Raw genomic sequence first — 24,977 nt, forward strand, 5'->3', positions numbered from 1 at the left:
ACACACACACACACACACACACACACACACACACACACACACACACATGATAAGATATGTAATACAATTCTAAAAGAAAAAAGGAGAAAAAAATCTGATTTAATGAAAAGAAAGTTTAATTTTTTAATATAGCAAAAATATATTTATTAAGCTAAATTTTCTTTTTTTTTTGTATCTGTAAATATACCTGCATTTCTTTTTCATTAAAATTTTTTCATCAATTGAAATCAAATTTACATTAAAATTTAAGTTTGATCTTAATCGTGCACTTAAAATATTTTATTTAACTTCTTATATTTTTATATCATATAAAGTCTGTTTGCACAAAGTCTAAATGCATTTCAATAATTTTCAGCATTTAAAACTAAAAATAACGCAGTGTTCCAAGCAAAAGTACACAAATTTAAAGTAATATCTAAATAAGCGAGACTTTATGGAATAGTGACAAAAGAGTTTCTTATTTCTCATGTAGAATATATAGCAGATTTAAGATATCATCTTTTGAAAGGGATTTATAGGTTAATTTACAATGTTTTAAAAATAAAGTACTATTGCTACTTTATTACAATAAAGATTATTCATCATTATATATATAGTTTTTATTTATATACATTATATATTTACATTTCTTTTAGTAAACTTTTTCTTTCTCCATTATGCCATATCATATATATAGCCATATCAATTATATATATATCCTTTAATTAAATATCAAAGAGTGCTCGTTTTTTAATTAAATAATATAAAAAATATTTGACATTTTACAATTTTTTTTTACAATTCTTTTTTTTTAGAAAGAAAACTATTTTAATCATATTTCTTATTTAAATTCTCTTTAGTTTCTATTCTAATTTCATCTTCATTTTGTTCCTTCTCTTCAACAGACTCGTTTAAAGCTTGATAAACATAACAAGAAATAATCAAGTTCACTGTGATTACAGCAGCCAATACAGAAATGTAATTAGTCACGGCAGTATCAGTTTGGAATTCTAATATCATAAAACGTTGTATTATAAAGAAAGCAGCAAACGGCAAAGTGAACATGGCAATGCTATAGAGGAACAATGTTCCCAGTACTGCTGCTGGACCCATTGCACAATTATTTTTTTTGTTGCAAATCGATTCTTGATGACAGGGTCTGCTTTGATAATCTTGTAGATCTCCAATTTTAACTTGTTTGTTCTGTCGACTGGATAATATTCTGCAGTTGCGAATAATCAGAACCATGAAGGAGAGTGCCTTTACTGCGCTAGGATGAGTTTCCGGAGATCGAAATTCTGCAAAAATGCAAGCATGCGGTGATTATTAGAGATAATAATTACCTTTATCTTTATGATCGACGAAAGTTTCTATGTAGCCGAGGTTTATTGATTCTTCCCGTAGTTTGTTTTCATAAGCTAGAACAGTTAGGACTGGCTTGGAGCGATTCTTCAAGCATCTTTTGCGCCATAAAAGCTCCGTTATGAGAACTCTGGCTAACCAGGGATTCAGACGCGGTTGTTCCGTTAGAATTTGGGTCTTGTCAAACAGCTGATCTAACTGAGGTAACGCTTGTAAGGTGTTGACCGCGAGACCGTATATGCCGGCCACATTCTGAATCGTACATGATAAATTATTCTTATAACGTAATTATAAGCAACATAATTAACGGAAGATCAGATCTTTTTCAATTGATCTTATATTCTTCTTACGATTATACACTTACAGGATGCTTTTTTTCGTAAATCAATGTTTTTAGGCTAGCACCATCTTCTCGCACGCGGCGAACAATATCGGCCGTGATTTTGTAGATACGCGGAACCGTAACAGAATGCACAAATTCATTCGACATATTACGGATTTCAACTCTTCAAAAATTTTAATCTTTCTTAACCAAGTAAATCTATCATTATAGATGTAAGTAAATCTATTACTATATCACCTCAATAGACTATTGCGAATTACTTGTAATCATTTCAAATTACTTCAAAATCATTCATCTCATAGGTTAGGCAAGGTTAGGTTCTAGTTCATCTGTTCATTTAACAGGAAAAAATCTCAAGCTTACTCAAATCTTAGGGCGTGTTCACACTTTGACGGAAAAACAGAAAGCGAAAAAGCAGTGGCCAATCAGAACTCGTGTTGGTACTAAGTAGCAATGTGTTTGGGGAGATATTATTAGCGCTACTTCTTATTCTATCTTCATTGTTTATTTAGACATTTAAAACAAGGATAGAATAACACAAATAGCGCTAATAGCATCTTCTCGAATCTATACTTCAAGTAATATAGATGCGTTCAGCATCACAATCGGAGGATTACAATTCGTTTGCTCTTTTTTATTTTGAAAATTGTTCGGCAACTCGCTTTCTATATGTCATCTCATCTGCGTTCGGTATTAATATTTCTAAAGCCAATCAAGCTGCTCGATTTACGGATTCAAAGACCGAGATCAAGAGCAGATTTTCGCGCCTAAATTAAATTCATAATCTTTATATTTATGATAATCCAACTGATTCTTTAACATATATTCATCTCTTTTAATACTTTTATTTTACAAATAGTGTATTTGAATTATTATAATGTCTGAGTCTACAAACACTCAAATAAATGCTATCAAATAGAAATTCATGGAGTACATTATGTACAATATTTAACAAGGAAAGTAAGTTTCTAATTCGTTTCCTTTTTATGAATTTTGAAATTACGTACTTGAAAACTAAGAATTTGCTAATTAATTTTTAGATCAAAACTTATGTTGCACATATGGAATGAAATTAAACTGTATTAATCAAACTGTATTAATATATTAAAGACTTTAACGAATACAAATCAAGTGATATAATTGCTGAAATTTATTTTGCAATGTAGTATTTTCTTTTAAGAAAACACACCTTGCATATGAGTCTGCTATATTCATGTATAATCGATCTATACGATCTATTTTTAGTATATAATATCATTATCAGTTTTCAATAAAGCGAAAAAAATTTTCAATTAATAGGATATTTTTACTTATTCATAAAAATAAACAATTTCATTTTATAATCTAACCTTAAAGAATAGTTTACAGCTCTGTAGCGTTCGGAATTAATTCTTGGCACTCGGATTGCTCGAAGATCACGCTTGCCATCTGCTAGTTAGCTCGTATCTCAGATTTATATTGCCGAACGCACTTTACAGAATACGCGATTGCAAACGCTTTAAAGCGTTTTTTAATTGGTCAGTCAGGTTTGTAAAATTCTTTCTTCTAATTGGTCCATCAAATGCTTCAAAGCATTTGTAGCGCGACTTTGACCATATAAAAAGCAGAAATTGTCGATTACCAGCGCAAGTTCTGATTAGCTGCTGCTTTTCCGCTTTCTGCTTTTCCGTAAAAGTGTGAATGCCTAAGAATCAACTACCTGAATACTGTTCATTGAACCCTATGATTTGTCCATTTTTTATAGCTTAAAACTTAAAAACCTATTGTAAATCGGGCTGAAGGTGCCATTGCAAGCATCGAGCGTCTGCGCAGATTGTTGCACATGAATCTGAGACTGTGGTCAAAGTCTTGCTACAAATGCCTTTGATGAACCAATTAGAAGAAAGAATTTTACAAACTGATCAAAGCGTTTGCAGCATCGCGTTGACATACCCTGAATCTCTACTTCTAAGATTCTACTGGTATTCATAGTCGGTTCTTATTTTAAGACCTTACCTAAAGACATTATCTTAAATATTGTCTTAAGATGCTAGTATAGCCCTTTGATTGGTTTATGACATCTTAAGATTATACTTGAGACAATTTCAAATATAAAAATCGACTATAAACGCTGGCCTAATCCTACAACCTATCACGAAACAAGTCAAAATGAATTTCAATCGGAATTATTGAATTCTCTACAATATATATTCTGTTGTGTATATTTCTAGATTCTATTTCTATTGTTTTGATATTTTGCTGCTGCGCTTGAAAAGTCAGTTTTATTATAGATGCACACAGCAACGCTTGCCACACGACAGAAATTGGCACGGTAGCCAATCAATTCACTACTTTTCCATAAAAGCAAAGAAATTATTGGTTGCAACAACTTCCTGTAAGCATTGCCGCGCCCAGTGTATGGGAGCCATTAGAGGTCTCTAATCTAGATGGCTCGCTCAGTTAAATGCGTCGACGCATTATTTCGTGGTGTTTCCAAGCATTTTCGTGGGAAAGCCGCCATTTGCACGCGCCATCTGGCACTCACGGCCAAATATCGAATATACCAGAGTATACTGCGAATTTAGAGTTTCCTCTCGTCGGAGACGGGATCATTATCGTTGGTATTATATTGAGGTACGACGGTTTTTGAAAGTACGTCTCTGTTTTCGGTAACTTCAAGGTTCAAACTTATCCTGCGTTATAATAGAGTCTCTATCTATCCTGAATACGGTTCTTGGTTTGATTCGGTTTAGAATCAAGTTTTTTATGGGACACCGAATTGATTTCGGAATTAATAGTCGTAATACACAAACACATATACACACACACTTTCGACTGATAATATTGCTCGATATGAATTAAATGCAGAATTTTAAAATACAACTATTTTGATGTATATATATTTTTTTATAGTAAAGAAAGAGAAGGAAGGAAAGAACACAAAGAGAGAGGAAGGGAGAGAGAGAGAGAGAGAGAGAGATTCGATGCCGCGATTGATCGAAGAATATCCTGGCGATTTTGTGAAAAGTTCCAGGGAAATACAAACTTTTTAATCTCTATTTTCTAGTTTCCTATATATGCATGTATAGTGGTCAATAGAAAAGCACACAAATTTAAGCAGTTGATTTTAAAAACAAAACGTTCACTGTGGCGTGAGCGATATTAAAACTCGATTGTTTCAAAGTTGTAATATAAATGCAAAGGGAAAGGTGATTATGTAGCAGAAACTACATAATAAGCAAAAACTACAAAATGTTCAGCAATACTATGATCAGCACTCAATTCTTCAATGATTAAGGTATTTTATTTTGTGTTATAAAGATTTTAATAAATATAAGATATTTTTTATTTTTATTACATTTTATTTATTAAAATTTTGTATTAAAAATATTCCAGGAATAATAAATGAAGATATACATTTTATATAATCTATCTTACAAAAATAAGAAATATCGAGTTAAAATTTATCACGTGCTGAAGAACAAGTATAAGTGATTCTAGTATAAGTGAGGAAGGAAAAAAAAAGGAGAAAATGTCAAATCTTGAAATCAACAAACGTGATCACAACTACAGTGAATCGAAACCTCAACATGCCAACAATGGTACTGGTACCACCATTAGCAAAATATCTCAGACAGGGTCTATTGTAGGTCAAATTCGAGACATAGATGAGCTGAAGAAGATTGCGCCTCGTGTTCGTTTACAGGATACCGAGAGTTTAAATGAGTTGACAAGGATTTCGTCTTTAAGTAACAGCAAGTCACAGCAAAATGATACATCCGTTCTTGAAAGGACACGGCAAGAATTAAGAAAATATTGTCGTACCTGTGCTGGCCTAAAATTGCCTTTGGTATAAATATTGTATATTATGATTATTATTTACATTTGGATATTATATTGGTTATAGAACTGTAGCTACTTTTTATGACTAATTCATGTTGTAGGTGGACATCTTTAGTGAAAAGGGTATCAAATTGAGATTGAGTCAGCAAATCAAGCATCTTGAAGTTAATCCTTATGATAGTAGTCTGTCCACACAGATGTGCATGGACTGTATCTGTGACCTTAGAATGAGTTATAAATTTTTCATGCAGATAAAAAAAGCTGAGATAAAACTAAAATCTATCCATGTTAATCTCACGACTGATAATGCTACGAAGAAGGTAACATCGATCGATGATTCTTTAATAGTAAAAGAGGATAAGCAACTATCCTATTCAGGTATTCTTCTTTGCATTTTTTATGTCTCTTCTTAACATATTTCAATTTATAGTGAATAATTATATGTTACATATAGATTGTTCTTTAAAATAATATTATCTATCTTATGATTTTTATTTAGATTTTGCTATATATAACAAGATTTTAAATAAAAACTTGTAAGTAATGTCTATTTAAAATTATTTGAAGAATTTGTTATCCATCGACAGCTTTAAAGTTTTTCAAAAATTTATTCTTAGAAATTATTTTAATTTTTCATTTTTTCTAAAAATTGCTTAGATATGCCCATACTGTTAGGAAAATCGATCAAAGAATTTATAATTCAAAGAAAGCCATAATTACCAAAAGTATTTCTCAACATATCATTTGTATCGTAAAGGAGTTTAAAATTTTTTATAACTTGAAAATTTCATTTCTGGAATATATAATAGTAAATTGCAACGCTTATTTAACAAAAGAAAAAAAGATAAAAATGTGATGACATATTGTGAAAATAAGGAAAATTTTTTCTTCTTTCCAGAAATAAAGCCAGAATATCAATTACCTTCCGCAATTCAACAAAATCCATCTTCATTATCAACAGAGCACGTTAACCAAATAATTCCTGAAAATCAAATAGATGATTCAGTTCCCAAAATCTGTGCCATTTTTTCATTGAACGAATCAAAAATGAGACAGGACTTTGAAATTGAGAAGGAAACAGAGAAGGAAAAAGAAGAAGAAGAAGATAAAGACACCGTGGAGAAAGAGATGATACAAGTAGGAGGAGGGATATTCGAGGAAGTGGCAGAAGGAGAAGATGAAGAATCTATTGAGGAATTTGATCCTGAAGACCCTGCGCTCCTGGTAGATGAAGAAGAGGAAGAAGAAAAATCTCTAAAAACTGTCTACAAGTATGATATGGCAGCAGATTCTTATGTGAGAGTGGAAGGAAATGAGGGAATTTCTGTGAAATCTGAAGTCTTCCAGACTTCAGAAGGTGAAAGTCAAAAAGAGGGAATGTGGCAACCGAATATCTTGAAAAGAAAATTAATACCAATGATATCGAATAATGGAGGGGAAGATGAGATTCAAAGTATAGTAGAGAAGCATAAAGTGCAGAAGTTAGATACGAACAGTCTCTTAAATATGAATAATCCTTCAGAAGAAGAAGGAATTATGTACGTAACTGTGAAGGGATCCAAGCCGAACGAAATTCTTCTGGTAAAAGTAAGTGTGTGAGCAAATAATTTTAAAAGAAAAAATTGTTAAAAATTACTTAAAATTTATTAAAATTTAATCAAATATATAATTTTTGTGTTTTTATTTTGGCTTTTTCATTTTATTATTTTGAGAAATTTCTTCGTTTTTTTTTCTTTTTATTTATTTAATTTATTTTAACACGAATTGTTAAAATTTTATGTTATTTTCGGTCTTTTATCGATTATTAATTTCATTGTATCCCTACAAAAAATCAAGAAAAATTATAAATATCATTCTTTCTTATTATGTTCCGAATTGTATTGCGAATTATATTGCAATTTTCATTTGATTCCAATCATAGTTCCACTACATCTTTTTTATATTTTCATTTTTTGTTTCTCTTTTTTAACTTTATTTTAACTTATATCATTTTACTCAGGAAGTCTCGTTAATTTCTTTTTGTGTTTTTAGGTACGATATATAAATTATAATTTTATATATACTCTCTTCCAAACATGCGTGAATTATTAATTTTAATTTTAATTGTAATTTCTCAAAAACCGATACTTTATCTTCAACATTGATAATGATCTCGTGGGAAGTAGAAATATTTGTTATTTATTATATTCGAGTCATATAATGTATTGTTTTGGTTTGTAACCTTTAATAGTTGATTTTTAATTACTCGAACCGTTTCTTACTTTTAATTTTATCATTTCAATTTGATTGTAAAATATTGTTCGAAGTTTTAAATTCTATTTTGTTATTAAATGTGTTGTTTTAGTTTATAGCTATGTATTTATATAATTGATAATTTTATATTGATAATTTTATTATTTATTGATAATTTTATTATTTATTGATATTTTATTTTTTATTGATAATTTTAATAATAATTATTTATATAATTGATAAATAAATACATATAAAAGATAATTTTATATGTATATAAATTATATGTATATAATTTATATTATATGTAATTTTCGCAATAGTTAATAAGATATTAATTGCTAAAAATTATCGAAAATTGCAAAATGAAGACTAGAAGACTTTTCTTTTCAATTTAGTCCATTCTGTGCGAAAGGACTTATCACTAATTTTCACCCTGTATATTTGTGACTTCTTTCAGGTCAAGAAAATGGACAAACCCATGGAACCAAAGCGCGCAGTAGTAGTGCCAGTCTCCGCTGATCTCAAGCCTGTTGAACGTTTTCTTAAACGTTACGAAACACTGACAAAGGATTTTTCATCTCGACGCCCCGACGCTCGTGAACAAATAATTGAGGAACAAATCGAAGAATACAAAAAGAAACGAGAAAAAGTTCTTGGAAATCAGGCGGCAGTAACGTATACCATGAACGAAACACAAAAAGAAGTTCAAGAAGAAGAAGACATTTCTATCAAATCAAATTTTGAAAAAACGGAAGAAGAAATGATAGCTATAAAAGAAGAAGATGAAGAGAGAGAGATGAAGAAAGAGGAGAAAATGAAAAATAAGGAGGAAAAGGAAATGAAAGAAGAAGAGAAGCCGAAAGAAGAAAAAATGGAGAAAGATGTAAAGATTGAGAAAAGTCAAGAAAGGATTAGTGATAATACAGAAGAACATTCAAAGTTGTCGAGAATGAAAAAATTGGAAGAGACAAAACGGAAAAAGGAAAGTTTGCAAAAAGAACTAGACGAATCATGTAACGAAGAGAATTTGGAAAAATTAGCAAAAGTCTTGGAGAAAACAGAAAATCTGCAGGTAATTGAAATTTTATTATTAGACTGTTACTTTATCTTATTTGTTTCTCTTACCTATTTCTCTATCATCACTCTCTCATAAAAAAGTCCTCGAATCTCTGGCATCCCCGGTGTACAAAATTCTTTATTCACATTTATAATTTATTCTGATTTTTTACATTTGTTGTTTTATTTTCTTCAATTTCTTTTTTTTTATTCTAGGAATTTCTAGAATATCTAAAGCAGCGTAAAATCATTCTTGCTCGCCTCAAGGACGAAGACATAATCTCCCTCTATGAGGATCGATTTTCCACAACTATAAAATCATCATCTAAATCGCTTCCAGATCTTATGGATACTCAACATCCTTCCGGTCTTCTTTTCGATCTTGTTTCCGACGAAGATAATTATTTAGAATGTGATTATTGTTCCGAAACCTTCCCCAATCGCGATCTCCTTGAAGGACACTTAAAATCTCACGATTACCGTATCCTTCATTGCTGCGATGATTGCGGGGAAGAATTTCAGACTAATAAAGCGAAAAGAAATCATAATGTGATTTGTGTAAAAAAATTCATTTGCAAATATTGCGAAATAGTCCTAGATTCCAAAGGAAAAAAACGTCAACATGAGCAGAAACACGTTGATACTCTTTACGGTCAACTTTGCGAGATTTGTGGTGAAAGATTCAAACATCAAGGAACTCTGGACCAGCATCAGAAGACACAACACACGAGTTTGGAGAAGATTTATCAATGTCCAAAGTGTCCAAAAAAAATTTGCTTTCAAACAAAAATTGAGCTTTCATCTAAAATCTGTTCACACTACTTTAAGAGCATATCTTTGCGAGGATTGCGGTGCGGATTTTAAGAATCCCGCGAGTTTAAGACATCATAGAATTAGAAAACATCAACCGGTTGGAAATAAGAGGGAATGTCCAGTTTGCAGAAAATTGGTGCCGTTTTACAGTTTGTCAAAACACATGCATACACACAAAGCTTACAGTATCCAGTGTCCACATTGCGATAAAATGTTCAAAAACAGCTCGACTTTGAAACAACATGTGAGAATTCACGAAGATCAAAGACAGTTCCGTTGTGATACTTGCGGCGTTGGATTTAATCGGAGAGATGGTTTGAGGCTGCATTTGAGAGTGCACGAAAAAACTGGAAGTAGAGGGTTGAAAGAATGTTCCTGCCAAGTTTGTGGGGAAAAGTTCCCGAATCATTCGACTTTGGTAATTCACAGGAATAGAGAACATAAGGATGGAAAGCAGTATACGTGTCATATTTGTAATAGATCAATGATTTCGACGAGATCGCTTGAGTGGCATATGTCACATATTCATAACCAGTTAGTACCAGGTAACATATGTTTGATGTTGTTAAATGATTTGTAAACACTAAATAATTTATAATGTGATTCTAACATTTTTTTAATAGTCTTCAGTCTATAATACTTTATATACTATTATATATTATTAGTCTATAAAAAAAAATTTTTTTACGAAAATATTAGAGTTTAAAATAATTATAAAATATTTGCGAGAAATTTGTAGATAATATCTGTGAAAGAGAAAAAAAACTGATAAGAGAAAAAACATTTTAATACATTTGAGTGCAATTTTCGATATAATAGAAATATTATTTTTTTCTAGGTATTACCCGCAACGAGTCTGGTCTACCCGAAAAAAAACGGGTTTCTTGCTATCATTGCAATAAGACCTTTAAGACAGAGCTGATACTTCGTACACATATTAAAAATACGCACATGGAAAAGGACCCGTTGAAATGCACCGACTGTGAAGGTATTTTCAACTCCGAAGTGCGTTTGCGTCATCATTTGATGGTCGTGCACAATCGTCTCGAGGGTACTTTAGCATGTCCTCATTGTCCAAAACGATTCGTGAATCAATTACGATTAAAGACTCATATGATCTCCCATTCTGAGGAAAGACCATATACTTGCGAGATTTGTGGTTTCAATTTGAAGACAAAGATTCAGTTGATCAAGCATCATCAAAACCGACACAGCGATGAGAGACCTTTGCAATGCAAGTAAGTGAATTATTATACATTTGTTATTAGACGTTTGCAACAGGAAAAAAATTGATTCTTTTAATTTTTATATACAAGATTACGTCAAGGTTATTCTTCTTCAATTTTATTCTTCTTGAAATATTCATATGACAAATATAATTCGTTGTAATTTTTTCTGTAAAATATAAATATATTGAAAACGCACAATTAAAATACATTTCAAGTATTATTACGCATTCAATTTCAAAAATCGTCTTATTTGTATCTCTCTCGCGCGCGCGAATATGATTTAGATTGCAATTCGTAATCGCTTGCGTCTTGTCNAATGGAAAAGTAAAGTAAGTATATATATATATATATATATATATATATATATATATATATATATATATATATATATATATACATACACGCCCACAGGGTGCTGTGTCACCAAAATTTGGACAAATTTAAATTTAAATTTTCCGCTATATTGTGCCTTCAAAGGTTGTTGTTTGCATCCGAGAAAGCCTGATGCTTCTAGTAAACAGTCATATTCTCAAAATGGTCGCGATGTTGAAACCAAGTGCGGAGTAATCGAAGAGCCGCGATCGTCGAAGGCCTTCGCGCTGGGCGCTTATCAATGGAAATAATTCGGTTCTTTGGATATCCGAGATCAACTGTTTATGACATTGGCAAATATACTTTATTAGAACATTCCAACGAAGGTATGCCAGCGAGGAAAAGTCACTCGAAAGAAAACACTGCGAGGACCTGCAGTCATTGAAAGAGTCATTGAAAGAGAGTTCAAGCGCTGATTTCGGATGACGGAGCAATCGTTGCGCATTCTGATGGATGTAGTGAAACCATGATGGAACTGTGGTGTCCAGAAGGTCATATATTTTTTAGCAGGACGATGTACCGGCTTATACGAGTCATTTGATTCAAAATTGGCTCTTGGACAATGTTGATATGGCTTGGGCTGAAGAATTCTGGCCTCCCAACAGTCTAGATTTAAATTCATATTACGTATGGAGCGTAGTTGAAAGGGTCACAAACAAGTCTCGGCATCCCAATGTGACGTCATTAAGGACCGATCTTGAGGCAGCATTCGTCGGACAGCGCTACATTACAGCGTGCAAACGATTTAGATCGAGAATAGAAGCCGTCATTCAAGCTAATATACAATAGGATATATCGAATAATTGTGCTCTACAGGGATTCTCCCAAGTGCCATGTAAAAGGATTTTTTGTAATATTTAATTTTTTATTAAAAATTTTGTTTAAAGAAATTGTTCGATTTGTCCGGATTTTGGTGACGTACCCTGTATATATATAATTTACATATCATTACATTTATTTATTATTTATTCAATATTTCAGATACTGTCCTTGGCGATGTAAGCAAGTGAGTGCTCTCGTTTGTCACGAGCGTACGCATACCAATGAACGCCCATATTCATGCAGCGTGTGCCGGCAACGTTTTAAATACCTCGGCGACAAAAACAAGCATGAACGTCGTCACGAAAGTCTCGGTGGTTCAGGTTTCAAGCGTATTGTACCCGGAAGAAATCTTAAACAGAAGAATTCGAATCCGGCGTGCGTCAATTCCGATGTCGAATCCGATCAGGACGATACCGTCAAGCGCTCGGTGAGTCAACTGGATATGCATGTTACCGAAGAGCAATTCGAGGAACAACAGGAAGGACAATATGCGAATTTATCAGAAGGACAAATAGTTAAATTCGAAGAAGTCAAGTTTGAAAATGGAGAACAATACGAACAGGTGTATGAACAGGTAAGGCTCTTAGTTAGCAGCTTTATTTTAACATTCTGATTCTGATATTATTATCAACGAGGAAATGTTGAAGACAATATATGAAGTAGTCCTATGAATAGATGAATCTTATTGATTTTTAAAAATTTCTTTTGATCTTCTAGGAGTATGAAGAAACTTCGAGAGAAGCATCGGAAGCTACCGAATTAATTATGAACATAGAAGATTCCAATATGTATACCGAAGAAGTTACGGCCGATAGTATAGAGTCTGGCGCAGAGATAATAACAGATGAAATTATGACGAATGATATTTTGCAATCTGGCACCGCGGTGGTGCTGCAAAGCGAAGACGACTCGGGGAAGATTCAAGTGATACCCATACCAGTGGTATTATCTCTGCCCGACTTGTCCGACACAAACACTGAAGTTAATCTCCCGACCGCATCAATCATGTATAACAATTAAATTTGATTTCACAGATTTTTTCCTGTAAATTGAACGTATTGATAAAAGATTCAAGAATTTTTAAGTTTTTTGGATCCCATTTAATCTCCTTGATTGAATATTGTGGTAAGTATATGCAAGTAATATCATGAAGAAACAAAATTTTGATTTTTCCTAATTTCTATAATTGAGTTCTAATTTCTATATATGAAGGAGAGAGATTCCGTTAAATCTAGGAAATATGTGATATAACATTTCTTAAATTTGATAGTTTTCTAGATTTCAGGTTTTTCAAATTTTGTATTCTCAACTAGAAATTTTTTAAATTCTCATAGGGTTTTAACTTTTATATCGTTTAATCATAATGCATATATCTTTTAAATTATAATGCAAGGGATACATAAAAAAATTTATTAGTATCTATCAGTATTTGTCTCATCGTATTTATCAATCAATCTGGATTTGAACAAATTTATGTATAAATACTGATATATGGGACCTATAATTTAACGATAAATGATTAAAAATCTTTTAATCATCAAATGGAGCTATTTTCAGCCTTAAACGCGAAAAATTGCGTATGTGGACGCAGGTGGGATTGAACCAGATCTATAAATTGTGAGTCAATCGCACCGAGTGGCAAGCCACTTGACGCCTCGGATAGTTCCACACTATCACGAAACTAATGTCAGCGAAGACATTATTTCTAGGCATTTCTTCTGCTTCTTCCTCTTATGTTTGGCCTCAGACCTGTGTTACATCTCTCTCATATACTTGTAGTGTACATGCTGATTATTTAATACACAAGCATATGGGACTTACTATTTTAATGCTGGTTTCGAACGGCAGATTTTTTGAGATATTTCTGTGCGAAGGCTCTCCCATAGATTTTCCGGCCTTTTTCGAGAGGAGATACGAGCGTAAATATTTTAGTTCCTACCAGGATCGAATTCGAGATCTTTGGCATGATAGATCAATGCTGTCTACCATGTCACGCTCGCGCTCCTCTCGCCATTCAAATAAAAATAAGTCCATAGGATAACACGATCTTAATAATCATCCACATTCTATATCAACAGAGTTACTGCGAAACATTAACAAACGCAAACTCTGCTTCATTTAGCTATATTTACAGCGTTTTTCCTTTATTTCAAACTTTGAATGCATTTGTCTATTAATTTATTTCAAATACAGGAAATACAGTTAAAAAGAATAGTTCTAATAATAAGATTTAAATATTTTTACTAGGCACTCTTGTATTTTTTTTCTTGCCCAAATTTCGAATTTTTTTAAATCTATCTCTATATATATTATAGAAATTATTTATTCACTTAAACTCAGAAAATGTAACATAATACAGTTTAAAAAACAAACCGCTTTTTAGTATGTACTTTGTTAATGCTTATCATATTTTACAAAGATAGTTAAAAAGTGAACTCAGTTTATATATATATTAAGTCTTGAATAAGATGTAATGTATAAGGAAATGCATATTTTTTAAGGTCACGGATTATTATTCTAACATTCTTTCACTTTCTTCAGAATAAAAATTGATTTCTAAATAAAACAACCATATGTAAATTGATATATCTAATTTTACGAGAAAAAAAATTTGCACTTTTATACATAATATGTATTTGCAAGTATAAAAATTGAAGAGGAAAAAAGAGGAGTTAAATATAGTGATGGATGTACATATATATATATATATTTTTTAAGAGGAGGAAGATTATATATTAATAAAATTAATGTAAAAGGCACTTATAAAGTTGGAGAAATTGTTTTAAAAATAAGTAGGCGTACATAATGTATGACTAAAATTAACTTTTATGTTAATATAATTATTATTTATGACAAAATGATAAATTTTACAGCTGAAAGAAAATTGAAGAGACATCGATACATATGTATATGTATTTGTATGCCGATGTTATTTTGGCATTCCAATTTGAAATTAAAATTATAAATATATACGTCACTACTCGTTAAAGCGTAATTATTTGCTGCAGCTATGGATGACATAGCAATCAAGTTATCTCAATTTTTTTTTCTGCATTATTCAAACAAATCAGTATTTCTCAACTCGTATACGACAAAATATATATATGACATACGAAGACTTTCTTTCAGATTTATAGTTATAAATAGAAACAGCCATAAATCGTGAATTATTTATAATCGTAATTGTTTTACAGTCGTATAACAATATTGTGTAATCTTGCAACGAAATATCTTTTTAATGTTAGGAATTGAAATTTCAAATATCTAGATTTAATCATAAGAACTTATGCATTTTTTTTCACTTTAAAAATCTATAAATTTTTTATTTTTTAAATTCTTTAACTACTGCAGAAATTATACTGCAAAATATGTAAAAAAATTAAGGAATATAAAAACATCAAGAAGCCATCATGATCAATATTTTATAATAATAAAACATTAAGCAATAATATGGAAATATATAAAAAATTTTTTTAATTTATAAATCAGATTCTGAAAAACATATAAAGATTTGATTGTATAAATGTATCTAGTTTTGTCATTAATTAATTTAATAAATTTAAAATTATTTTAATTATAATTATTAACAAAATATACAAAAAATAATGTATACAGACGTGATAGAAGTATTATTTAAAATATCTTTTTATGAGAAACACTATTATATATATATATATGTATATATATATATATATTATTATATACATTTATTTTCTATGTATTTATATAGGAAATATCAGACTCTTCGTATTTCATTTGTATAAAATAAAATTTTATATACAATAGAGGATTATTGTGAATATGCCGAATGATGCATCCGAAAGAATACACTTCGTACAGCACAGAATGCAAAAACACTATAGAAATATTTCATTGCAAGATTGTAATATTATGTACAATACAGTTGCGTCTGTTAACTAGATGACTAAAAAATCATAACATTATATATATAGAATTTAGAAATGTCTGCCTGCCAAGGTAATATAAAATGTATCATCACGCAAAGCATAATTTCGATACGATGCACATATATTAATGACAATGTTATAAATATCTAATGATATTATACATTCGGTATTAGTAATTTAAACTTAAAAAAAAAAATCTTGTCTTTTTTATATATCTTCTAATATAAAAATAAATTTAAGTAGCAATGTAATCGTAAATGTTACGTTATATAATAAATAATCAAATATAGTCGCAATTGCAGTATATGTTGTCATAATATATGTATATTGAGAAACAAATTTAAGTTATGGAAAAATTATTTGGAATTAATCAAAAAGTACATACATTTATTAGATAAGTAAATGCATATGATTTTATTTTAGTTATGTCAATGATTATTATTGTATTTGTTAGTGCGTAAGATTTTTTCAGTACCGCATGTACTTGCTTCTTAATAAATCAGAATTGGACTTGAATTTTTTTTTTCGTTGCTACAATTGCTACAGTCTTATAATTTTGCAATGTTTCTTTTTACAATGTTTTCACAAAATTGCAACGTGTTGTAATGTTGCTAAAGATTCTGTGCTGCATGAAATTCAAATGTGTAACGTTTGACACAAAATTTGCAAGTAAAGTTTATTTAAATTTCAATGTAACTTACACATTTATTTGAATTAATATCTCTATTTCAAAGTATTTATGAAGTTTTTCTGCGTTTATTCCAATGATTGTATGTATCTTTGAAAATTCTTCCTAAGTAGAATCGGAATGTTCTTCTCGTTTCGAGAAAAGATAAAATTCTTTTATCTCTTATTGTTTTATTGTTGATCATGAAAGAATTGTATTGCAAATTCATGTCGATAATATTATAAAGAAGCTATATGTAAAGATATCTAAGTGCAAAAGTAACATAAATATTTTGGTTGATAAAATATTCAATGTACATTACGCTAAGAATGCTATATGCGCATTAAATATTTTATCAATTACATTTATTTATATCATATTTTCGTTATTAAAAAATTTAAGACCTTTAGCATACACTTGTAGAGAATGCACGTTCAAATTCTATTGATTTTCAATAAATAGTCTGATATTAGTTTTAAAATAAAATAATATATTAATGCTCTGATAAACATGAATCAGATAAACGAATTGTATCTGCCTAAATATAACTTAATTTTATAACCGTGATTTTCTTCTGAAAAAAATCGATCTTTCTTTGTACAAGCTGTTCTGAATTAACCACATTATCTTTATCTTTAATCTGAGTTTCTTTTTTAAGTTATTTCTGAAATGATTTTTCAAATTTATCAAATCTTTGATAGAGGAGAAAGGAAAAACTTCTTTCTCTTTTTCTCTCATATTTTTTTAAATATATCAAAAGCCAAACTTCAAATTAAAGTTCGTCAAAATTCATTAAAAATCATCTGAAGATCAAACTTTTAACTCATTAGAATTCAAATTTTAATTTTTGTCTAAATTTTGATAGTATTGCACAAGTACTTGCCATGCTTTAGGTGCCATGAAACCATCCGGAGGATTCTGGCCTGTCTCTGCTAATCCTGCAAATAAAATAATTAATGTTGAATCATACGTACAAAATTTCAAATTTCAATATTATACAACAAAAGTTTCAATATTATACAACAACAATATTATATAATAATTTTTCAATTTTTTAAAATCTTGAAAAAAAATATAACGAAAATTGAAATTATTATAAAATAAATATTGAGATTATTTTAAGATAAATTCTATAATTTTCTGTTAATCATATGAAAGATAAATCAGGTAAATTTATATTTTATATTTTATATTTTAATTTTCTGTTTTATTTTCGCTTTTACCTTACTATACTTTGTACTTATCTTTGTTTTTATATTATTTTATTATTAATATATGTCTATTTTGCTTTTAATATTTATCTTTCACTAACCATTTACTTATATATTGTTTATATATATTTTAGAATATTAAAACTTATTATAGAATATCATATTAAAGAATATCATAATCAAAAACTCACCTCGCATCTTTGTTCCCGAAATAAACTCAAAATCTTGCTTTCGCTCAGGTTCGAAGAATGTCATCTTACCATTCCGTGTATCATAAGCGGCCACTTTAAATGGAATGATCTCGAGATTATGAAGACCTCGGGCTATGGAGAGTACTCTGGCGCCATGAGTGGGATCATACAAATTGCCGTCAGGCGTGGCATCTTTGTTTGGATGTGGTATACCTGCAGGATCTCTACCTACGATGTAAAAATTGGCGCCAGCGTTCATCCTAGCCTTTGCGTGCCATTGCACCTGCATAAAAACAATTGTGTTTTATTTCATTTATGTTATTCATAGTAATTACAATAAAAAATGCATAGGATTACAACAGAGACAAAATCAAAGTTTTGTTAGCAAAACGGCTGAAATTAAAAGTCAAATTACAACTAAAGGCTCGTTAAGTTACAATTTTCACCTCAATCGGTCCAGCATACATCATCGGGCTGGGAAAGATAGCTAGTAACGTAGAATTAGCATCCAGCACACCCTCGTCTAGAATAGCCTTATGCTGCAGGATTCTGGTGTATAAGGATACATCGTCTTCTTTTGTCCAGCCACCTAGCGGATGAAGCAGCAGCACAGGATTTTTGAAACCACGCTCCTCCAACAACAGTCTTTTTGTATCCTTATGCGAATAAGGATACAAAAAGGATAAATAAGATGATTTTCATTTATATTTTGTTATATGAAGGAAAACGATTTGCTTTGAACAGATAACATACCTGCATAAGAAGCGCATGACCATTGTGAATGGGGTTTCTTAGCTGGAAAGCAAATACTGCGTCAGCTTTCATTTTTCGACATCTGGCACGTATCTCATTTGGCGTGAGTCTGTATTTGTCGAGTCCGTCATACCATTTGATCCTCTCCAACACTTCGAGGTCGCCACCCATCAACCAATCGCCGGAATCATAAATCATCCTGACATAGGGATGACCTAAGTTATTAGTGCCAAACTGCCAACTGCAACGCTCCTCTTTTCGATGGAAATAAAATTCTGGTCTTCGTAGGATGGCCAAAGCTTTCTGTTTGTGCCTCAAGGTTACAGCAAGAGAATTTTCCAAACGGTTCTTATCAATTGTACTTATTGCAAGAACAATTGGCACCGATTGATTCACTTCTTTGCCATCTTCGAGCAAACACCGCAAATGTTGAGCCTTAAAGAAATTATGATAATTCAATAATTAAGTTAATAAATAAAATCGCATCACTTAATTTTCAGGTAACACATCATATGCGGGATGCAATCATGTTTCAAGGCTTGCTTTAAGTATACCTGAAGGTATTGATGTTCTCTCATAAAACCTGTTAATGGTGTCGCCCATCCTTCTGCTAAAACTTGCAGCCATTGCACGTCGAGTTCATTAATCTCCACACACTGTAGAGTTTCTGCTTCCATTTTCGCAGAAGCAAGCTTAGAATCCGAAACAAAGAGCTCTTTGATTAGATCTGATGATTTTGCAAACGGCGGAATAATGCGGTGCTTCTCTAAAAGCTCAATTACAGTCGAAGCAGACTCCTCAGGAGTGCAATTCTCGGTTTTTACAATTAAATCAGGTTTCGTGGGTCTCTCGTACATTTGATCAATGCCGGTGAAACCTTTAATGGTACCCTGCCGCGCTTTCTTGTAAAGGCCTTTAGTGTCGCGAGCTTCACAAATTTGCAAGGGTGTATCTACAAATATTTCGAAGAAGGGCAAGTCAGCTTCTTTATGAATCTGCCTTGCCATCTGTCTATCTTCTTCAAAAGGTGACACGAAGCTGCAGAGACATATTTGTCCACTGTCAGCGAAGAGTTTTGCTACTTCAGCCACTCTTCTAATATTTTCTTTTCTATCTTGCTTGCTAAAAGTTAGATTACGATTTAGACCACTTCTAACATTATCGCCATCTAGGCCGTAAGCAGGAATACCATGATTCACCAAAATCGCTTCCATTTGAAATGAGATGGAGGTCTTGCCAGCGCCAGAGAAACCAGTTAGCCATACCGTGCAACCTCGAAAACCACGAATACTGCCTATAGCTTGTCCTCGTTTAGCTCTGGATATGTGATGTGCTTGCTCCGACACGTTTGCGCAGATCTAAAAAAATTTTCAAAATTTATAGAATATATTCAAATTCAAATTTTATAATTTTCATAATTTTATTATTTGGAAATAATTTCCTGAAAAAACAGAATGTAATTTGAAATTTCAAAAGATTTAATGTGTTTGTTGTGTTTTTTTCAAGGAGAAATTATCTCATTTCATTCTGAATGCAAGAAGTTTAAGTCATGAAATATTATCACTCTCAACTTGATATTTTTTGATGGACATGTTAAATTCATACAGATTACAGATTTCTATATTAATTTTTTGAATTTTTTGATTAATATAATTCTTTTTAGTGTAAGTGTCTGAAATTTGTGCTAATAATCGTTTTTGTATTACATGTATTTTTATAGTTAAATAAATATTTATCTGAATATTTATTTTATCTCATGGATATATCAATTTCAAAATTATTCAAAAAGAGAGGACAGGTATAATTACAATTTCAAATGAATCTTCGAAAATGAAACTTTCCATAAAAAATTTAATTCCATGTTTTAGACAACAGATTTCTTCCTAGTAAATCAATTTCTCTTCCATATAGCATCTTCCATAACGAATCATTCTATATAAAATAAGACATTAAGTCTTTCAACAAGCAAGATATTCTTGTTTTTTTTTTCAAATTTAATTTTGTATCATGGTTAAATAATAAAATATTTAAATCTAAAATCTGCTTGTTCCTATTTATATCTGTACTCTTGTACTTTTTGTATTTAAAATAAATACAAAATATATACATACATGCATATATTTTGAAGAAAAAGATGAAAAAAAAAGATAATAAAAAACAAATTTGGTACATGAAATACATAACAGCAAATATCAAGCTAAAGAATTAAAATAAATTATATATGTAATTCATATGAAGCAAATATAAACCTTGTTTTAATAAGTTTCATTATATTATTTTAATTTCATCATGCTGTACGAGGCGAAGGAAATGATGTTGCATAAGATAAACGTACCATCAGCTTTTTATTTGGTGGCGGTGCGATACTCTGCTCGGCATTACTCGACATGATTGCAGCTACTAGCAGTTACAAGTTTACGAGCATATACGTGGCAATTATGTTAAATGCGACCGAAGACGACAAGTATGATAACGGATGACGCTTTGTAATTCCATGTTGACAGTCACCGACCTTGATTGCATTGCGTTGCGATTCACTAAACTGTCTTCGTCTTCTTCATCCTTGATTCGCCCCGATTCCGTCATCGGAGTCGATTAACCAGATATAAAATTTATTAAATTGTACTATATCGCATCAATAATGCTACGAAAGTAGCGCAAAGATATTAACCATATCGAAACCTGAGTCAAAAGGTGAGAATGAGATCATTCATGGGTATGGACGTCGCCATATTGAAAATTAGACCTTAGATACTAGCACTATCTGAACTTAAGGAACAAAATTATTTAAATATATATGACTTACTGATGAATTCAGACAACTTTTAATTAGTATTTTTAATAATTTCTGCACTTTTAAATTGATTTGCTATATTTTTTTTACAAATGATGCAAGGCGATTTCATCATTTTTATATTTAAATTTATTAATTGTTAGAAACTACACACTATAAATAATAAATTCTTTTACCGACGGTAGGGAAGAAGAGAAATGTAATATCTCCTAAATTCAGAAGTGCTAGTATCTATTCCCAATATGGCGCAGGCCATGATAACATCGCTGGAATCGCTCTCAAGCCATTTTCTTTAGGTTAGGATTTCTTATTTTTAATCTTATTATTTTGGAATTATTATATTTGTTATTAATCTTTGTATGTAAGTATTTGATATATAGTGCATTATTGTCGCTACTATTAACATGCGACTATCAACTAGATTTAATTTTTTCTTATTAGATTCTATGGTCTCTATAATTACTTGTTCCTGAATAAGAGACAAGTGCTATCTCGTGCTCATTTCTCAGTGTGATATAATTGAGTTGTGAAATATTTGCAAATATGTTGCCCTTACACATATTATCAAAGTAAGTACATTTGCACTATATTGAAATTAATAGATAGTTAAAAATGTTGTGTATTAAGATGTCGAGAACCCAGCAAACGAGAATGGATTGAAATTTTTTTCTATCCGAATGTGAATTTTAAATAGCGAATATTTTTTTTTGGATTTAATTGGATTCAATTAAATTGAATTCAATTAAATTCAATTGGATGCAATTGGATTGAAAAACTATTTCCTATTCAAAATTTTAAATTGAACAGTATTTACAATTATGTTTATGTGCATAGAAAAAACTAATATTATTTTTAGATTGAAAGAGATAGAGATGTACTCCAATTCCTATAAATGAATAAAAATGCATTCAGAAAAATATATATGTTGAATTGAAATTCATTTTAATATTCGTGAATCAATATTTCTGAAAATCAGAATCCATTTTAATTCATTTCAATTCATTCTTGTTTGCTGGGAAAGTTTTCTATGGCTTAATGTGTAGAATTTTTATTATAATAAGCATATAATAATCAAATATTATATAATTAAACATGATTATATATCTTCAAGGGTAAGTCATATAGTATACTTTTCAATTTATATTTTATCTACATAGTTTCTCTCTCTCTCTCTCTCTCTCTCTCTCTCTCTACTACTATTTTATAATTAAACTAGATCTTTATTTTTTTATACATATACATGCAATTATGCTATATAAAGTGATTTATTATATTATTATTGATTTATGTTTTTAGACTTGTATTATTCTGTAAAATATTATCTATTTATTTTTGTTATTATATCAAGAAATATATTTCATAGATGTAATATAAGATCCTCAAGCGGAATATTTCAATGGATAAATATTTCCACGAGATTGTGCTCTTCATCTTCATCATCATCATCATCAGATTCATCAGATTCTGATTCTGAAAAAACAAAACCAAAGGCAAAGCATGTTAAAAGTGCAAGTTCTGCAAGTGCAACATTAGATAACAAATATGATTTGGAAAACTTCTTGAATAACGTGATACAAGTAAATTATGAGATTTTTATGTAATGATATCTATTTTAAATTCTGTTAAATCTCGAATATATTATTTCATCTCTATTAGGAATCTCTATTATTTTATTCTATTTTTAGTAAACCATACAGAGATACTAACAATAAAAGTTCTTACTTTAAAAAAATAATAAAAACATTTTCTTTTTTAAAAATGTTCTAATATTTAAAAATAATTTTTTTTAATTATTGCATTTAAGAACACAGAAATCAAACTGAATATCTATAAATAATAATTATGCTAAATTGTATTATATTTTTTCAAGTAAAATGTTGACACACATTACATTTAAAAGTATATATAATGAGATATTTTTCAGAGACAAATGTAAGTAGTATATACTTTAACGAAGATATCTGTTATTACTTTTTTAGATGAGACAGACGCAAAAAACTATTGATGTTGCCATGCAGCCTAAAAATAAGAAGAATAAATCAAATAAAAAACATGAACCTTTTGGTAACTTTATCTGTTGATAATTTTATCTTTGTGCAGGTTCATATCTTGCTTAATGTGTTAAATTATTTTTTTTGTAGAAAAGAAAATAATAAATGCAGCAGAAGGTGTGGCTAATGTGCTTGGTGGAGATAAAACCAAAACAACATCAGACTTACTTGAAAAAGTTCTTGTGTCTAGAGTAACAGCATTGAAAGAACAGGAAAGCACGTATGTAGATGTATTGTTGCATTATTGTATCTAAGTACAATAAATTATATATATTCCATATAATAATATGTGTAATAATATGTATGTTTACACATATACATTACTTGTAATTCAAAGTTTTTTAAAAAATATTTTTATTATAAGTATATTTAATAGTTACATGCAGAAAAATGTTAAACAATTGCCAAAATATGACGTACAAAAAAATTCCCAAGACAAACATTTAAAAAAAAAGTCTATAATGCAAACCCTGCTGGACGAATATAATAATCAACCAATAAAGAAAGTAATTGAAAATAGTGTATCAAGAAATTTATTACAAAATAAAGCATCTGAAAAGATGTTACAGGATATAAAAACTGATAAAAAACCGCCTGATGCCAGGTATTACAAGAAATATAATATTATTATTATATTATAGAGATTAAATCCATTCATTTATACAAATGATATTATTTATTATATTATAATCTAACATATTTAGATATTTTAATATATTTTAAATATTATATATTTAACGTATAATTTTTAATTGATTATTATATTATAGATTCAAATTATATGATAGATTCAAAGATATCGATTTGTGGAATGGAAAACCTAGTGAAATTTTTGAAATGAAATTTATGAATGCCGCTTCACCAAATATACCGAAATTGAAAACATGGGCGACATTAGAACAAAGAGAATTAAAAATATTGACAACTTACCCACCTGCCAATATTTTTCAAGAACTAATTCTTTGGACGGAGCAAGGAAAATTATGGAAATTCCCTATTGATAATGAGCAAGGTTTCTATTACACATGCTTTTATATTATGTTTCTCTTTATTTAGAAAAACTGAGTTTAATTATTTCTATATATTTCAGGAATGGAAGAAGAGCATAATGTTCATTTCTCAGAACATATCTTTATGGAACGTCATCTGAAAGGATGGTGTCCTAAATCAGGACCAATTCGTCATTTTATGGAATTAGTGTGCACTGGACTTTCAAAGAATCCATATTTGACAGTTCAAGAGAAAATTAGACATATTATGTGGTATAAAGAATACTTTGAATCTAAACAAGACTTGTTGCAAGAACTAGGAGCAATTCAGCAGCCAATCTCTGACAAAATAAAAGAAATTACAGAATAAAATAACATAT

The 24,977-nt window shown here is 30.1% G+C and overlaps 4 protein-coding genes and 1 long non-coding RNA gene across 5 annotated transcripts in view; 3 read left to right on the forward strand and 2 right to left on the reverse strand.

Moving 5' to 3' along the window:
• Window positions 1-1,831, reverse strand: part of LOC105625871 (probable 28S rRNA (cytosine-C(5))-methyltransferase) — a 4,809-nt gene extending 2,978 nt beyond the window's left edge. The window contains exons 1-2 of the mRNA XM_012207181.1: window positions 1,706-1,831; window positions 1,323-1,593 (exon numbers count right to left, since the gene is read on the reverse strand). Coding sequence (XP_012062571.1) covers window positions 1,323-1,593; window positions 1,706-1,831 — 397 coding nt within the window. The remainder of the gene's footprint in view (window positions 1-1,322; window positions 1,594-1,705) is intronic.
• A 2,935-nt stretch (window positions 1,832-4,766) lies between these two features.
• Window positions 4,767-5,179, forward strand: LOC105625872. Its single transcript, XR_001046524.1, has 2 exons — window positions 4,767-4,961; window positions 5,060-5,179. It is a non-coding gene; the product is annotated as an uncharacterized LOC105625872 (long non-coding RNA).
• A 16-nt stretch (window positions 5,180-5,195) lies between these two features.
• On the forward strand, window positions 5,196-13,053 carry LOC105625873 (PR domain zinc finger protein 15-like). Its single transcript, XM_012207182.1, is given in 9 exon segments — window positions 5,196-5,513; window positions 5,608-5,884; window positions 6,405-7,093; window positions 8,199-8,813; window positions 9,014-9,562; window positions 9,564-10,155; window positions 10,449-10,848; window positions 12,193-12,607; window positions 12,751-13,053. Coding segments are annotated over 9 exon segments (4,158 nt in total).
• Window positions 13,054-17,448: 4,395 nt separating this feature from the next.
• LOC105625874 (bifunctional 3'-phosphoadenosine 5'-phosphosulfate synthase-like) lies at window positions 17,449-21,152 on the reverse strand. The gene is made up of 6 exons (XM_012207184.1): window positions 21,099-21,152; window positions 19,318-20,121; window positions 18,764-19,198; window positions 18,457-18,666; window positions 18,011-18,293; window positions 17,449-17,546 (listed from the first exon to the last, which is right to left on the reverse strand). The coding sequence occupies exons 1-6, from the start codon at window positions 21,150-21,152 to the stop codon at window positions 17,449-17,451; spliced, it is 1,884 nt and encodes a 627-aa protein (XP_012062574.1).
• Window positions 21,153-22,100: 948 nt separating this feature from the next.
• On the forward strand, window positions 22,101-24,972 carry LOC105626109 (28S ribosomal protein S31, mitochondrial). The gene is made up of 7 exons (XM_012207420.1): window positions 22,101-22,126; window positions 22,921-23,134; window positions 23,537-23,621; window positions 23,699-23,832; window positions 23,995-24,200; window positions 24,397-24,620; window positions 24,699-24,972. Exons 1-7 carry the CDS (start codon window positions 22,101-22,103, stop codon window positions 24,965-24,967), a joined length of 1,158 nt encoding a protein of 385 aa, XP_012062810.1. The 3' UTR covers window positions 24,968-24,972.
• The last annotated feature ends 5 nt before the right edge of the window (window positions 24,973-24,977 follow it).

This window comes from Atta cephalotes, assembly GCF_000143395.1.
Source record: "Atta cephalotes unplaced genomic scaffold scaffold00004, whole genome shotgun sequence".
Classification (NCBI taxonomy): Eukaryota; Metazoa; Arthropoda; class Insecta; order Hymenoptera; family Formicidae; genus Atta; species Atta cephalotes.

Coding starts and splice junctions, on each gene's coding strand:
- LOC105625874 (XM_012207184.1), bottom strand. CDS start 21,152: ATGTCGAGTAATGCCGAGCAGAGTATCGCACCGCCACCAAATAAAAAG. Junction 19,199..19,317: donor GAGAACATCAATACCTTCAG/GTATACTTAAAG, acceptor AATTTCTTTAAG/GCTCAACATTTGCGGTGTTT. Junction 17,547..18,010: donor TTCGGGAACAAAGATGCGAG/GTGAGTTTTTGA, acceptor TTTTATTTGCAG/GATTAGCAGAGACAGGCCAG.
- LOC105626109 (XM_012207420.1), top strand. CDS start 22,101: ATGTTGCCCTTACACATATTATCAAA. Junction 23,135..23,536: donor TCTTGAATAACGTGATACAA/GTAAATTATGAG, acceptor TTACTTTTTTAG/ATGAGACAGACGCAAAAAAC. Junction 23,622..23,698: donor TAAAAAACATGAACCTTTTG/GTAACTTTATCT, acceptor TTTTTTTTGTAG/AAAAGAAAATAATAAATGCA.